We start from the raw sequence: 17468 nt of genomic DNA, 5'->3' as shown, positions 1-17468 counted from the left end.
GCTTATTTTTTTCTTTAAGCAATGGCTTTTTTCTGGCCACTCTTCCGTAAAGCCCAGCTCTGTGGAGTATATGGCTTAAAGTGGTCCTATGGACAGATACTCCAATCTCCGCTGTGGAGTTTTGCAGCTCCTTCAGGGTTATCTTTGGTCTCTTTGTTGCCTCTCTGATTAATGCCCTCCTTGCCAGGTCCGTGAGTTTTGGTGGGCGGCCCTCTCTTGGCAGGTTTGTTGTGGTGTCATATTCTTTCAATTTTTTAATAATGGATTTAATGGTGCTCCTTGGGATGTTCAAAGTTTTGGATATTTTTTTATAACCCAACCCTGATCTGGACTTCTCTTTGTCCCTGACCTGTTTGGAGAGCTCCTTGGTCTTCATGGTGCCGCTTGCTTGGTGGTGCCCCTTGCTTAGTGGTGGGCCATTCAGAACAGGTGTATATATACTGAGATCATGTGACAGATCATATAACACTTAGATTGCACACAGGTGGACTTTATTTAAATAATTATGTGACTTCTGAAGGTAATTGGTTGCACCAGATCTTATTTAGGGGCTTCATAGCAAAGGGGGTGAATACATATGCACGCACCACTTTTCCGTTATTTATTTTGTAAGTTATTTTTGTCATTTCACTTCACCAATTTGGACTATTTTGTGTATGTCCATGACATGAAATAAAAATAAAAATCCATTTAAATTACAGGTTGTAATGCAACAAAATAGGGAAAATGCTAAGGGGGTGAATACAAGGCACTGTAAACCGATGCTGGCACTAAGACCGCACTCAATGAGCTGTATAAGGCCATAAGCAAACAGAAAAACACTCATTCAGAGGCGGCTCTCCTAGTGGCTGGGGACTTTAATGCAGGGAAACTTAAATCCGTTTTACCTCATTTCTACCAGCATGTTACATATGAAACCAGATGAAAAAAAACTCTAGACCACCTTTACTCCACACACAGAGAAGTGTACAAAGCTCTCCCTCGCCCTCCATTTGGCAAATCTGACCATAACTCTATCCTCCTGATTCCTGCTTATACGCTAAAACTAAAGCAGGTAGCACCAGTGACTCAGTCAATAAAGAAGTGGTCAGATGACGCAGATTCTAAGCTACAGGACTGTTTTGCTAGCACAGACTGGAATATGTTCCGGGATTCTTCCGATGGCATTGAGGAGTACACCACATCAGTCACTGGCTTCATCAATAAGTGCATCGATGACGTCATCCCCACAGTGACCGTACATACCCCAACCAGAAGCCATGGATTACAAGCAACATCTGCACTGAGCTAAAGGGTAGAGCTGCCGCTTTCAAGAAGCGGGACTCTAACCCGGACGCTTATAAGAAATCCCGCTATGCTCTCAGATGAACCATCAAACAGGCAAAGCGTCAATACAGGACTAAGATTAAATTGTACTACACCGGCTCCGACCCTCGTCGGATGTGGCAGGGCTTGCAAACTAGTACACACTACAAAGGGAAGCACAGCCGCAAGCTGCGCAGTGACAATGAGCCTACCAGACTAGCTAAATCACTTCTATGCTGGCTTCGAGGCAAGCAACACTGAAGCATGCATGAGAGCATCAGCTATTCCCACTCAGGAGACTGAAAAGATTTGTCATGGGTCCTCAGATCCTCAAAACGTTCTACAACTGCACGATCGAGAGCATCCTGACTGGTTGCATCACCGCCTGGTATGGCAACTGCTCGGCCTCCGACTGCAAGGCACTACAGAGGATAGTGCGTACGGCCCAGTACATCACTGGGGCCAAGCTTCCTGCCATCCAGGACCTCTATACCAGGCGGTGTCAGAGGAAGGCCTTAAAAATGGTCAAAGACTCCAGCCACCCTAGTCATAGACTGTTCTCTCTGCTACCGCACGGCAAGCGGTACTGGAGCGCCAAGTCTAGGTCCAAAAGGCTTCTTACAGTTTTTCTCAATTGCTAAAACACTAAACCCTATTGTCTGAACCAAATGCTCAGTTGCCTGAACCCACTGATTGAATCAATCACTCTTTTGGCAAAACCATAAGCACTTTTCACCTGTTTAGACACAACTTGCCAACACATTTTCATTGTGATGCACCCGTGCTGCATAATGGTGAGCACATGTGACAAAAGTCAAACACAATTAGAGCACAGGTATCACCACTTGAACACAACAACTCAAAATTGATCACACTTGTGGCTAATGATGTGAGGGAACATATACAGTAAGCCAGTTCAGAGAGCACTTGTTTGTGAGGCCCTACAATGGATAGAAATCTGAGAGGAAGAGTTCGTGTGAGAGGAGGTCGAGGTGGTCGAGGTGGTCAGTGAAGACAAAGAACAGTAATATCTGATGAAATCAGAGCTACTGTGATTGACCATGTTCTTGTCCATGGTATGAGCATGAGGGAGGCTGGACAAAAGGGTACAACCAAACATCAGTAGATTCACTGTGTCCACCATAATCCGAAGATTTAGAGAAGAGAACAGGTAATTACCTTTTTTTTACATTATAGTACAGTATGTAAATGTTGACAGCAATTACTGTATGACATACTATATACTGTACCACAGTATACTGTAAGTGAATATATGTTTCAGTACATCACTGTACCAATGTACTGTAGTATTGTAATGGAGGGGTTGGTCTAACTGTTTGTAGGCCTAGTATTCCATGTATATTTTTTTGTAACTCCATGTTCTCTTTTGTAGAATTGAAAGACTGCCACATGGGGGTGGGAGGACAGGTATGTTCTCCCCACACCAAGAGACCCTAATTGTTGATATGGTCCGTAAGAAAAATGCCATTAAACTGAGCGAAATTCAGCAGAAGATCATTGAGGACCATTTACATTTTGAGGGTATCAACAGTGTCAGCCTCTCTACTGTTGATCGTGTCCTCAAGCGCAACAGACTGCGCATGAAACAGCTATACAGAGTGCCCTTTGATCGCAACTCAGACAGAGTCAAAGAGCAAAGATTCCAGTATGTACAGGTTGGCATATATCCAGACACATTCAATGTTGATTACTCTAAGTAGTGATTTACTGTAGTGGCCTAAATCACTTTTTCCGTATCACTTACAAAACTATATCTATTTCTACAGAGGGTTTTTCAACTGGATGCAATGGAAAGACCCCATCAATACATCTACATGGATGAAGCTGGGTTTAATCTCACCAAAAGGAGAAGGAGAGGCCGTAATGTGATTGGCCATCGGGCCATTGTTGGTGTTCCTGGGCAGCGTGGTGGCAATGTCACATTATGTGCTGCCATCAGCAATCATGGGGTTGTCCACCATCATGCCAACCTGGGGCCCTACAACACTCACCAGCTCCTCATTTTCCTCAATCACATGCGAGATGCTTTGTTAGGGCAGCAGGATGAGCATCCCATCTATGTTGTTGTTTGGGACAATGTGAGTTTTCACAGAGCCCTCCAGGTTAGAGAGTGGTACAATATGAACCAAGGTTTTATCAATCTTTGCCTTCCACCGTACTCCCCCTTTTCCCTAAACCCCATTGAGGAATGATTCTCCTCATGGCGGTGGAAGGTATATGAACGCCAACCTTACACCAGGGTAAATCTCCTGCAAGCCATGGGACTTGCCTGTGGTGACATAGGTGTGGAGGCATGCCAAGCCTGGATACGGCATGCCAGGGTTTTTTCCCCCGTTGCCTGGCCAGACAAAATGTGGCCTGTGATGTGGATGAAGTCCTGTGGCCTGACCCAGTACGGAGACATGATGCTGTGGCTGAGTAATGCACTTATTTGTATATTTTTGTACTTTCTTTTTACATGGGCTTACTGTACACAAGTGGCAAACGCATAAGATTTCTGTTTGTTTTTACAAGTGCTACATGTAAATGCACAATATTTCTGTTTTGTCTTTTTGTACAAGTGCTAAATGCACAGGTTTTTTTGTTTTGCAACATGCATTTAGCCTACAGTGAACAATAAACATTTATTTCTCCAGCTTCATGTCCTGAGCATTGTGTTTTCTATTTTTCTACGTAGTGTTTAGTGACTGTTCAGTAGTGTTTTTTATTTTGATTGACTCGGGGCACGATTTGACAACATAGTTCAGTTTTGAGCACAGATTGAACTGTTTTGAGGTGAAAGTTTGGTTTTGCAAGAAGAGTCTGAGGTTTTGTGAATGTAGCTTGAAAATTGGGTTTTGTGTTCACAGTTAAGAGAAAAGGAGAGCAGCTTTCAAGAAATGTGTCTTAGCAATCGAGAAAAACTGTAACAGCTTCTACCACCAAGCCATAATACTCCTGCACAGCTGCTGCTACTCTGTTTATTATCTATGCATAGTCACTTTAACTCTATCTACATGTACATATTACCTCAATTACCTCGATGAACCTGTGCCCCCGCACATTGACTCTGTACCGGTACCCCCTGTATATTGCTTCATAATTTATTTTACTGCTGCTCTTTAATTATTTTTGAATTTTTTACTCATCTATTTTTTACTTAACACTTATTTTTCTTAAAACTGCATTGTTGGTTAAGGGCTTGTAAGTAAGCATTTCAATGTAAGGTCTACACTTGTTGTATTCAGCGCATGTGACAAATAAAATTTGATTTTATTTAACATCTGCCTGCTCACAGCTCACATCACTACAGAGCTGCATTAGCAAGAGTTAACTCTTGGAAGAAAATGATTTTGTTTTTGGACAGGTAGCCACTGTGTTCCAGTTTGGAACTATGCAGTGTTGTAGTCTGGAATTCTAGACTGTTCTATTTTACAATAATCTAATCCAAAATACTGCAATCAGTGTTCCATTCTACAGATCGATTGCGGAATTCTAAAGTCTTCTAATCCAGAATCATATTTTGTTCTTTACAGAATCCTAGAGTGTTCTAGCTGTGTTTGTGGTTAATTTTGATGGTATCAATTAGGATGAATCAGAATTTATCAACAGAAACCACCAAGTCCTTAACCAATAACCATGGGTTAACTGAGAGAATAAATTTGAAGGAGGAGCTGATTGGTTTCTCAGAAAAGTTACGTCCTGCATTAGGATTAACGTCTGTGGCCTACTCTAGAGAGAGAAGGGGGAGGGGGAGAGAGAGGGAGTGTGAGAGAGAGAGAGGGAGGGGTAGAGAGAGCAAGAGATAGAGAGGGGTAGAGTGTCACGAACAGAAGAGGACCCAAGAGCGCAAGTTCAAATTCAGAGTTCTTTATTCAAGGTTACAGGCGGGAAGAGGAGTCCCAGGGGTGTCAGGGGTCTTTCAGGGTCCTCCTGTGGGTACCTGTGCTCCGGGGGTCACCAAATGTCCGGGGGTGTCCAGTCCAAGTGCTTAGTGTGTGTGTTCCCCAGTGATGGAGCGGCGTATCGGGCTGAGGGTGGTGAAACGTCTGGGCACGCTCATCTGGTGGTCGGAGACCGGAGGGGCTGAAGATCGGAGAGTAGTCGAGGTCCAGAAGGCAGGTTGGGATAGACGGGGCAGTAGAACAAGGAGGCAGTCAAGAAAGGATCGGTATCACAAACAGGAGTCAGAGCGCAGACAGGCAGGTTACTGGTCCGGGTTTGAAGACGATCTGACAGGGCTTGGCTGAAAACCAGGGCTTGATATACTGGGAGAGGTAGTGGGGAAATGCAGTTCAGCTGGCAGAGTAATTAGAACAGAGCAGGGCAGGTGGAGCTAGTTAGGCTGAGTAGAGAGAGGGAGGTGAGCAGAGTGGAAGATAATTGAATGCAATTAATGTTGCTACCAGGGAGAGAGAGTGCTCATGACAGGACCCCCCCTCCAAGGGACGGCCCCAGAAGTCCCAAGAACAACATCATGCCGGGAGGGTGGAGGGGAGCAGGCGGCGGGTCAGAACTCCTCCGAGCGGTCCGAGTGAATCTCCTCATCCTCAGAAGGAGCTGGAGGGTCACGGTCGGGAGACAGGACAGGCACTGAGACAGGAGCAGGGCGGGCCGGACGGCTAGGAACCCCTCTTGGACGGCCCCTACGGATTGCAGGCTGATCAGGATGTAGTCGGTGGAAGTCAGTGATAAGGGTCCGGTCCACTATCCTCCTGGCCGGGATCCAGGTCCTCTCCTCTGGACCATATCCCTCCCAATCAACGAGGTACTGGAGACCCCTACCCCTTCGCCTAGAGCGGAGCAGCCGCCGGACGGTGAAGACAGGACCGCCATCTACGAGGCGCGGGAGGAGGTGGCGCCGGAGCTGCAGGGACCAGGGGACTTTCATGGACCGGCTTGACCTTGGAGACGTGGAAGGTGGGGTGGACCCGCATGGAAGCGGGCAACTGAAGTCGGACCGCCGTTGGACTGATGACTTTCTGCACAGGAAAAGGACCAATGAAGCGAGGGGCCAGCTTTTCGTGATACAACCCGCAGCGGCAGATCCGGGCAGACAGCCAGACCTTCTGACCAACCCGGTAAGTAGGTGCTGGGGTCCTCCGTCGGGTTGGCACCGACGGCGTAGCTGGTTCCAGACTTCAGGAGCACAGTGCGAGCCTGGGCCCAAGTGCGGCGGCAGCGGCGGGCATACGCAAGAGCAGACGGACAGGTGGCATCCGCCTCCTGGCTGGCAAACAGTGGAGGTTGATACCCGTAGACACACTGAAAGGGGGAGAGCCCGTGGAGGAACTGGTGAGTGAATTATGGGCATATTCCACCCAGAGCAGGTGTTGAGCCCAGGCCCGGGGATTTTGGGAAGCCACACACCTCAGTGCCTTCTCCAGCTCCTGGTTCATGCGTTCAGTCTGGCCGTTTGACTGCGGGGTGGAATCCAGACGATAGGCTGGCGGTGGCCCCAAGGAGATGACAGAACTCCTTCCAAAAGGTTGCTGAGAATTGCGGGCCCCGGTCTGACACTATATCCTGGGGTAGGCCATGGATACGAAACACATGTTCCAGGACCACCTGGGAGGTCTCTTTAGCAGAGGGTAGTTTGGGAAGGGGGCACGAAGTGGGTCATCTTACTAAAGCGGTCAACAATGGTAAGGATGACTGTGTGTCCGTCAGAGGGCGGAAGGCCCGTAACAAAGTCCAGTGAAACGTGGGACCAGGGCCTCTTGGGTATGAGTAGGGGTTGCAGCAACCCAGCAGGAGGCTGGTTGGGAGTCTTGTTTCGGTTACAAGTGGGACAAGCTCGGATGAATTCTCGGACATCCCGTCTCATCCCCCGGCCACCAGAACCGCTGGCGGACCAGATGAAGGGTGCGAGTGATGCCGGGATGACAGGCCAGACGGGATTCGTGCCCCACTGAATCACAGGTGACCTGAGATTTGCTGGAACAAACAGACGGTTGGGGGCGCTGGTGCTTGGACCTGGCTGGTCCCGAAGAGCCTCCATGACCTGCTTCTCGATCTCCCAGGTGAGGGCCGCTACGACCAAGTGGCTGGGAAGAATGGGAGCTGTCATGGCGGTGGTCTCGTCCCTTCTGAAACATCCGGGAAAGAGCATCAGGTTTGATGTTGCGAGATCCCGGGCGGTAGGAGAGCGTGAAATTGAAGCGCGTAAGAACAGAGACCACCGCTGTTGACGGGAGTTCAGCCTCCTGGCTGTTTGGATATACTCCAGGTTCTTGTGGTCTGTCCACACTACGAATGGTTCCTTTGACCCCTCTAACCAGTGCCGCCATTCTTCAAGGGCGAGCTTGACAACCAACAGCTCGCGGTTCCCAATGTCGTAGTTGCATTCGGCAGGGGTTAGCCGACGGGAGTAGAAGGCACAGGGGTGCATCTTGCCATCCTCAGCTGCTCTTTGAGAAAGCACTGCACCCACTCCCACGTCCGAAGCATCTACCTCCACCACAAACTGCCTTGCTGCATCTGGCATCTGGAGGATGGGAGCAGAAGTGAAACATGTCTTGAGGATATTGAAGGCCTTATCAGCAGCTGATGTCCATTGGTACGGTTGTTTAGTGCTGGTTAGCGCCGTGAGGGGTGCAGCCACTGTGCTATAGTTTCTGATGAATCTCCTATAAAAGTTGGCAAAGCCCAGGAACTGTTGCAACTTCTTCCGAGACTCAGGAACTGGCCAGGAAGTGACAGCCGACACCTTCGTGAGATCCATCTGAATGCTGCCCTCGGTCACCACATACCCCAGGAATGAAACGGTCTTGGCATGGAACTCGCACTTCTCTGCCTTCACGAAAAGAGAGTTCTCCAGCAGGCGGCGCAGGACCAACCGGACGTGGTGCGTGTGTTCTGACAGAGTCTTTGAGAATATTAAAATATCGTCAAGGTACACAAATACGAACGTATTTAGCATGTCCCTGAGGATATCATTCACTAGGGCTTGAAAAACTGCTGGGGCATTGGTGAGGCCAAGGGCATGACGAGATATTCATAGTGGCCGGTTGGTGTGTTGAACGCTGTCTTCCATTCGTCTCCCTCCCTCATCCGCACCAGATGGTAGGCATTGCGAAGGTCCAGCTTAGTGAATACAGTGGCTCCCTGCAGCAGTTCGAAGGCAGACGAAAGTAAGGGCAGTGGGTAGCGATTCTTAACCGTGATGTCGTTTCAGACCCCGGTAATCTATGCATGGACGAAGAGAACCGTCCTTCTTGCCGACAAAGAAGAATCCCGCTCCCTGCGGGGAAGACGACGGTCTAATTATCCCGGAGGCAAGAGAGTCATTAATGTAGTCCTCCATGGCCTTTCTTTCCGGGGCTGACAGTGAATACAGACGACCCTTGGGAGGTGCTGTGCCAGGCAGGAGATCAATCGCGCAGTCATAGGGTCTGTGTGGGGGGTAGAGATGTCGCCTTGGATTTGTTGAACACCTCTTTCAGGCTGTGGTAACAGGCCGGAACATTGGATATGTCGGAGGTAGCGCTAGATCCTTCCCGGTGAACGGGCAGGGTGGCCCCCCTTAAACAGGTCTGGTGACAACTCCTTCCCCACTCACGGACTGTTCCTGTCTCCCAGTCGATGTGGGGGGTTGTGCTGACGGAGCCACGGGTATCCAAGAATGAGTGGTTGGCCAGGTGAGTGTAGGAGGTGAAACTGGATGGACTCCTGGTGGTTTCCTGACAGCAGGATTGTCACAGGGGCGGAGATATGAGTGACAGTGCCAAGATGATGCCCATCCAGGGCTCGTGCAGGAATGGGTTGTGTCAGTTGATGATGGTTCACGCCCAGTTGCTGTGCAAGCTCAGGGTCCATGATGTTTGCTTCGGCTCGGAATCCACAAGGGCGGCCAATGTATGAGTCTTGTCAGAAAGCTGAAGGCGGAGATGAAGCAGGGTCTTTCGGATGGAGGGAGACTGAAGGCTTGTTGAGCTCACCCGGATCTCCCCTACACCTGGTGAGCTGCGGCTTTTGCCGGACAAGTAGCGACACGGTGATTCTCGCCACCACAGTAGAGGCAAAGGTTGGAGCTTAGACGGCGCCGACGCTCCTCGGGAGTCAGAGAGGCACGGCCAATCTCCATGGGCTCAGGCTGATTGAGTTGGCTATGGGACTTGACAGGCAGGGGCTGGACAGAAGCGGTATCGACCCGAGTACGGATGGCAGGTTGACTGAGACGGCCCTTCTCCCTCCTCCGGGTCTGTATACGGCGGTCAATGCGAACGGCAAGGTCAATGGCGGCATCGAGCGTTGAGGGCGGGTCATGGGAAACAAGCTCGTCCCTGATATAGTCCGGCCAGGCTATGGAGGAAGGCTTGCACCAGTGCCTCTGGGTTAAACGAGCTTTGACTGGCCAGGGTACGAAAGTCAATGGAGAAGTCTGCCACTGTCCGATTGCCCTGACGGATGGTGAGCAGAGCTTGTGACGCTTCGGCTGTTGGCGAGCCTAGGTCAAAGACCTTTAACATCTCCTCCTCAAAGGCACTGAAGGAGGCACAGGCTGGGGTTTGCCGGTCGATTTCCGCCGTTCCCCACAACCGAGCTCGACCGGTGAGATGTGTGATGACATACCCCACCTTGGCTCCCTCTGTTGAGAAAGTCCTGGGCTGTAGTGCAAACTGGATTCGCAGCTGCTCAAGAATGGTCTTACTTGCTTCTGGTTGCCATCAAAACGTTCCGGGTTCCCAATCCTTGGTTCAGGAGCGTGGGGATCTGGTGGCAGCACTGCCGGGCCTGCAGCATTGGGACCTCCAGCGGAGGGATGAAGGAGTATCGGTGGTACAGGAACAAAAGGACCAGGGGGTGCAGGTGGAGTAGCCGGGCTTGAGAGTAGTTGCAGGGCTTGGGCTAGCTGTTGTTGCTGCAGTTGGAACTGTTGTTGCTGCTGGTTGAATAGCTGGAGAAGGGAAGCGATGTCGCCAGCCATCCGATTTATGTCTCCCTCAGAGCGTTCCAGTCGCTGTAGGGCAGTCCTCTCTGGCTCTTCCTCCATCGTGGTCAGGGAGTGCGCTGGGTCCATGATGGTCAGATCGTTCTGTCACGAACAGAAGAGGACCCAAGAGCGCAAGTTCAAATTCAGAGTTCTTTATTCAAGGTTACAGGCGGGAAGAGGAGTCCCAGGGGTGTCAGGGGTCTTTCAGGGTCCTCCTGTGGGTACCTGTGCTCGGGGGTCACCAAATGTCCGGGGGTGTCCAGTCCAAGTGCTTAGTGTGTGTGTTCCCCAGTGATGGAGCGGCGTATCGGGCTGAGGGTGGTGAAACGTCTGGGCACGCTCATCTGGTGGTCGGAGACCGGAGGGGCTGAAGATCGGAGAGTAGTCGAGGTCCAGAAGGCAGGTTGGGATAGACGGGGCAGTAGAACAAGGAGGCAGTCAAGAAAGGATCGGTATCACAAACAGGAGTCAGAGCGCAGACAGGCAGGTTACTGGTCCGGGTTTGAAGACGATCTGACAGGGCTTGGCTGAAAACCAGGGCTTGATATACTGGGAGAGGTAGTGGGGAAATGCAGTTCAGCTGGCAGAGTAATTAGAACAGAGCAGGGCAGGTGGAGCTAGTTAGGCTGAGTAGAGAGAGGGAGGTGAGCAGAGTGGAAGATAATTGAATGCAATTAATGTTGCTACCAGGGAGAGAGAGTGCTCATGACATAGAGAGAGAGAGAGAGAGAGAGAGAGAGAGATTTGTGACCTGTTGCCACAAGAAAAGGGCAACCAGTGAAGAACAAACACCATTGTAAATACAACCCATATTTATGTTTATTTATTTTCCCATTTGTACTTTAACTATTTGCACATTGTTACAACACTGTATATATACATAATATGACATTTGAAATGTCTTTATTCTTTTGAAACTTCTGAGTGTAATGTTAACTGTTAATATTTATTGTTTATTTCACTTTTGTTTACTATCTACTTCACTTGCTTTGGCAATGTTAACACACGTTTCCCATGCCAATAAAGCCCTTAAATTGAAATTGAATTGAAATTGAATTGAGAGAGAGAGAGAGAGAGAGAGAGAGAGAGAGAGAGAGAGAGAGAGAGAGAGAGAGAGAGAGATGGGGGGTAGAGGCAGAAGTAGCCCTTGTCCAGCTACTCTCATCTGGCCTCCTGTTGTAAAGTCTGGAAAACCTGCAGTTCTGAATCCCCTCAGATCTCTACTGAGCGACAAAGCAGCAATAAAGTCTGAGTATGCTTTTTCTTTGCATCTTCCACCGTTTCCCATCCAGCTATACAGACCCCCGTTTCCCATCCAGCTATACAGACCCTCGTTTCCCATCCAGCTATACAGACCCTCGTTTCCCATCCAGCTATACAGACCCTCGTTTCCCATCCAGCTATACAGACCCTCGTTTCCCATCCAGCTATACAGACCCTCGTTTCCCATCCAGCTATACAGACCCTCGTTTCCCATCCAGCTATACAGACCCTCGTTTCCCATCCAGCTATACAGACCCTCGTTTCCCATCCAGCTATACAGACCCTCGTTTCCCATCCAGCTATACAGACCCTCGTTTCCCATATAGCTATACAGACCCTCGTTTCCCATCCAGCTATACAAACCCTCGTTTCCCATACAGCTATACAGACCCTCGTTTCCCATCCAGCTATACAGACCCTCGTTTCCCATCCAGCTATACAGACCCTCGTTTCCCATCCAGCTATACAGACCCTCGTTTCCCATCCAGCTATACAGACCCTCGTTTCCCATCCAGCTATACAGACCCTCGTTTCCCATCCAGCTATACAGACCCTCGTTTCCCATCCAGCTATACAGACCCTCGTTTCCCATCCAGCTATACAGACCCTCGTTTCCCATCCAGCTATACAGACCCTCGTTTCCCATCCAGCTATACAGACCCTCGTTTCCCATCCAGCTATACAGACCCTCGTTTCCCATCCAGCTATACAGACCCTCGTTTCCCATCCAGCTATACAGACCCTCGTTTCCCATCCAGCTATACAGACCCTCGTTTCCCATATAGCTATACAGACCCTCGTTTCCCATCCAGCTATACAGACCCTCGTTTCCCATCCAGCTATACAGACCCTCGTTTCCCATCCAGCTATACAGACCCTCGTTTCCCATCCAGCTATACAGACCCTCGTTTCCCATCCAGCTATACAGACCCTCGTTTCCCATCCAGCTATACAGACCCTCGTTTCCCATCCAGCTATACAGACCCTCGTTTCCCATATAGCTATACAGACCCCTCGTTTCCCAACCAGCTATACAGACCCTCGTTTCCCATCCAGCTATACAGACCCCGTTTCCCATCCAGCTATACAGACCCTCGTTTCCCCATCCAGCTATACAGACCCTCGTTTCCCATCCAGCTATACAGACCCTCATTTCCCATCCAGCTATACAGACCCTCGTTTCCCATCCAGCTATACAGACCCTCGTTTCCCATCCAGCTATACAGACCCTCGTTTCCCATCCAGCTATACAGACCCTCGTTTCCCATCCAGCTATACAGACCCTCGTTTCCCATCCAGCTATACAGACCCTCGTTTCCCATCCAGCTATACAGACCCTCGTTTCCCATATAGCTATACAGACCCTCGTTTCCCATCCAGCTATACAGACCCTCGTTTCCCATCCAGCTATACAGACCCTCGTTTCCCATCCAGCTATACAGACCCTCGCTTTCCCATCCAGCTATACAGACCCTCGTTTCCCATCCAGCTATACAGACCCTCGTTTCCCATCCAGCTATACAGACCCTCGTTTCCCATCCAGCTATACAGACCCTCGTTTCCCATCCAGCTATACAGACCCTCGTTTCCCATCCAGCTATACAGACCCTCGTTTCCCATCCAGCTATACAGACCCTCGTTTCCCATCCAGCTATACAGACCCTCGGTGGTCAACCCAGGACGGCCAGAGCAGAGCCAGGCCAGAGCAGAGCAGAGCCAGGCCAGAGCAGAGCAGAGCCAGGCCAGAGCAGAGCAGAGCCAGGCCAGAGCAGAGCAGAGCCAGGCCAGAGCAGCTTAGAGCCAGGCCAGAGCAGAGCAGAGCCAGGCCAGAGCAGAGCAGAGCCAGGCCAGAGCAGAGCAGAGCCAGGCCAGAGCAGAGCAGAGCCAGGCCAGAGCAGAGCCAGGCCAGAGCAGAGCAGAGCCAGGCCAGAGCAGAGCAGAGCCAGGCCAGAGCAGCTTAGAGCCAGGCCAGAGCAGAGCAGAGCCAGGCCAGAGCAGCTTAGAGCCAGGCCAGAGCAGAGCAGAGCCAGGCCAGAGCAGCTTAGAGCCAGGCCAGAGCAGAGCAGAGCCAGGCCAGAGCAGCTTAGAGCCAGGCCAGAGCAGAGCAGAGCAAAGCAAGGCCACTCCAATTGGTCTTTCACCTCCACACATAAAAAAGAAAAGGTGTTTTTCTGGTCAAATAAATCAATTGCTTTTTTATTTCTCCTCCACTCTGCTTTACTGCCATCTGACTATGTAAGGTAAAATAGTCTGAATCCTGCCAAACGCATTAAAGACAGCATCTGTGCAACAGATTTGTGCAGGCAGGACAGGGCAGGCAGGCATGGCAGGGCAGGATAGAACAGGAGACAGGGCAGACAGGGGGACAGGGCAGACAGGGGGACAGGGCAGACAGGGGGACAGGGCAGACAGGGGGACAGGGCAGACAGGGGGACAGGGCAGACAGGGAGACAGGGCAGACAGGGGGACAGGGCAGACAGGGGGACAGGGCAGAACGGGGGACAGGGCAGACAGGGGGACAGGGCAGACAGGGGGACAGGGCAGACAGGGGGACAGGGCAGACAGGGGACAGGGCAGAACGGGGGACAGGGCAGAACGGGAGACAGGGCAGACAGGGGGACAGGGGAGACAGGGCAGACAGGGGGACAGGGGAGACAGGGCAGACAGGGAGACAGGGCAGAACGGGAGACAGGGCAGACAGAGGGACAGGGCAGACAGGAGGACAGGGCAGAACGGGAGACAGGGCAGACAGGGGGACAGGGGGACAGGGAGACAGGGCAGAACGGGAGACAGGGCAGACAGAGGGACAGGGCAGAATGGGAGACAGGGGTAGCTGAGTGTATGTAGAGGGCAGTGAAGGTAAAGGGTAGCTGAGTGTATGTAGAGGGCAGTGAACGTAAAGGGTAGCTGAGTGTATGTAGAAGGCAGTGGGATGACCCTCTCACCTTCTGCACTGGCCAAAGGTAAATCGCTCTCCAGGAAGCTAAACACACAAACACATATATGGACACCCGAGTGCACACACAAGCCGCAGATATGGGTTAAAAAGGCAGTATGACTCAGGGAGCTTTTAATTATTCTGTTATATGTTGGCACAAAAAAAAAAAAACGGTCTGTCTCACTCAATGTGTGTGTGTTTGTGTGCGCGCGTGTGTGCTTGTGTGAGAGTGTGCTTGTGTGTGTGTGTGTGTGTGTGTGTGTGTGTGTGTTGGTGTGTGTGTGTGTGTGCGTGTGTGTGTGTATGTGTGCGTGTGTGTGTGTGTGTGTAGTGCGTGTATGTGTGCGTGTGTGTGTGGGTGCGTGTGTGTGTGTGTAGTGCGTGTGTTTCTGTATGACATCATCATCTTATTGTCTCAGTCCAGGAGGTAGTTGAGCGTTTCTCCCTGTTCTCCATTTACAGAGAAAATAAATGTTACTATTAATATTCTTGGACACGTTTACCTATTTCTCCTCTTTTGTTTTATCACTTTATATTGCCTCAGAGTTGGTCTTATACCTTCGCCTTTAATCATTGCTAATACATTTTTAAAAAATCCCTGTTATGATTTAATGGCTACCAATGATTTATGTAGCCGAGCTGGCTATTGTCAGACGATGCTAAATCAACTGCTGTGAACACACAGCCAAGCACTGCTCTACAGGACAGATACACAGACACACAGTGACTAGGGCTGGTCAATAGATCCTCATTAGCTTAATACACTGAGTGTACAAAACATTAGGAACACCTGCTCTTTCCATGACATAGAATGACCAGGTGAATCCAAGTGAGTGCTATGATCCCTTACTTATGTCACCTGTTAAATCCATTTAAATCAGTTTAGATTAAGAGGAGGAGACAGGTTAAAGAAGGATTTTTAAGCCTTGAGACAATTGAGACATGGATTGTGTATGTGTAACATTCAGAGGGTGAATTGGCAATGTGTTTCCTGTGTGTATCAAGAATGGTCCACCACCCAAAGGACATCCAGTCAACTTGACACAACTGTGGTAAGCATTGGAGTAAACATGGGCCAGCATCCCTGTGTAACGCTTTGGGCAAAAGAGGGTGCAACCCAATATTAGGATAGTGTTCTTAATGTTTGGTATACTCAGTGTGAACTATAGTAGGATCCTGGATGACAATCTCTCACTCAATCTCTCACTCACTCTCTCTCTCTCTCTCTCTCTCTCTCTCTCTCTCTCTCTCTCTCTCTCTCTCTCTCTCTCTCTCTCTCTCTCTCTCTCTCTCTCTCTCTCTCTCTCTCTCTCTCTCTCTCTCTCTCTCTCTCTCTCTCTCTCTCTCTCTCTCTCTCTCTCTCTCTCTCTCTCTCTCTCTCTCTCTCTCTCTCTCTCTCTCACTCACTCACTCACTCACTCACTCACTCACTCACTCACTCACTCACTCACTCACTCACTCACTCACTCACTCACTCACTCACTCACTCACTCACTCACTCACTCACTCACTCACTCTCTCTCTCTCTCTCTCTCTCTCTCTCTCTCTCTCTCTCTCTCTCTCTCTCTCTCTCTCTCTCTCTCTCTCTCTCTCTCTCTCTCTCTCTCTCTCTCTCTCTCTCTCTCTCTCTCTCTCTCTCTCTCTCTCTCTGTACCTTTCTCTTCAATATTTTGAACATAACTCAATTAGCTTTGATTTCAGTCATCATATTAATATCCCTGAAAATAGTTTTTCCTTTCACTCTTACAGGAAACAGTTAAACGGAGAGGGGGATGATCGAAGCAGAGAGGAGGGAGGGAGGGAGGATAGAGGGAGGAGAGTATAGAGGGAGGAGAGGATAGAGGGAGGAGAGGATAGAGGGAGGAGAGGATAGAGGGAGGAGAGGATAGAGGGAGGAGAGTATAGAGGGAGGAGAGATAGAGGGAGGAGAGGATAGAGGGAGGAGAGGATAGAGGGAGGAGAGGATAGAGGGAGGAGAGGATAGAGGGAGGAGAGGATAGAGGGAGGAGAGGATAGAGGGAGGAGAGGATAGAGGGAGGAGAGGATAGAGGGAGGAGAGGATAGAGGGAGGAGAGGATAGAGGGAGGAGAGGATAGAGGGAGCTAAATCAAATATACCTGATGTTAATGACTAGTTTAGAACTGTAACAGGTGGTGCCAGCATCTCTAACACCCTGCAACACACACGGGGTCACCACTGATAGGCCTAACGTAAAGATGGCTTAATAACCCTGGCTGGATGACATGATGTTATTAAAGTGGCCTCATCATCCCACCACCGTGATGCTGTGTTGTCTGGTGAGTTGGCTGGTGAGTTGATGGCCGCTGTGTGTCTACCAGTACGGTGGTGGATTATGTTATAACAGAAGTGAATAGTACCTTGTACAGCCTAATGGCGGCCTCGTGTCGCTGGTTGGTGGCGTGCAGCCGCAGTTTATCCACACTGTTGCTGTAGTAGTCACACGCGTTGCACTTCAGATGCACAGGGTTGCCGATGGCGACGCACTTTAACCTCCACTGGTTGGATTTCCCTCCTTCCTTGATGTGCGCCACCAGCTGGTGCTTCTGCAGGTGCTTGTCTGTTTTACAGTGCAGCTGGAAGTTGGCCTTCAGCTGGGTGTTGTAGTTGCACAGCTTGCACTGGTACACATCTCCCACAATGCCACGCCACTCGTCCTCGGGCAGGGTGCGTTCTGCGTTGACATGGGCGCCCAACACCTCCAGGCTGTCGGATGTGAAGCGGCTACAGACGGAACACTGGTAGATGCGGAGCGACGGGTCACTGATGGGCGGGGAGAGCTCGCCATTGCCGCCAATGCCGCTTTCGCCGGAGAGGACGGACAGGTCATCAGCCATCAGCTGACCACTGGCCAGACGCAGCTCTGCAGACAATTCATTATTCACTGGGGACAGAGAGAGAGAGGGATGTTATAGAGGGAGAGAGGGATGTTTACAGAGGGTGGGAGAGGGAGAAAGAAGAAGGGAGGTGGGACAGAGAGAGAGTTAGAGTTAGAGAGAGAGAGTTAGA

General features: G+C 50.2%; 1 protein-coding gene across 1 annotated transcript in view; it reads right to left on the bottom strand.

The window, feature by feature from the left end:
- The window catches only part of LOC121569327 (zinc finger homeobox protein 4-like), a 156483-nt gene that overhangs the window by 76665 nt on the left and 62350 nt on the right, over positions 1–17468 (bottom strand). The window contains exon 5 of the mRNA XM_041880193.2: positions 16820–17343. Within this exon, the coding sequence (XP_041736127.2) occupies positions 16820–17343 (524 nt within the window). The remainder of the gene's footprint in view (positions 1–16819; positions 17344–17468) is intronic.

Source organism: Coregonus clupeaformis, chromosome 7 (assembly GCF_020615455.1).
Source record: "Coregonus clupeaformis isolate EN_2021a chromosome 7, ASM2061545v1, whole genome shotgun sequence".
In the NCBI taxonomy this organism is placed as follows: domain Eukaryota; kingdom Metazoa; phylum Chordata; class Actinopteri; order Salmoniformes; family Salmonidae; genus Coregonus; species Coregonus clupeaformis.
Note: the sequence above shows the minus strand (reverse complement) of the source record. Positions and strands in the feature narration are given on the sequence as shown.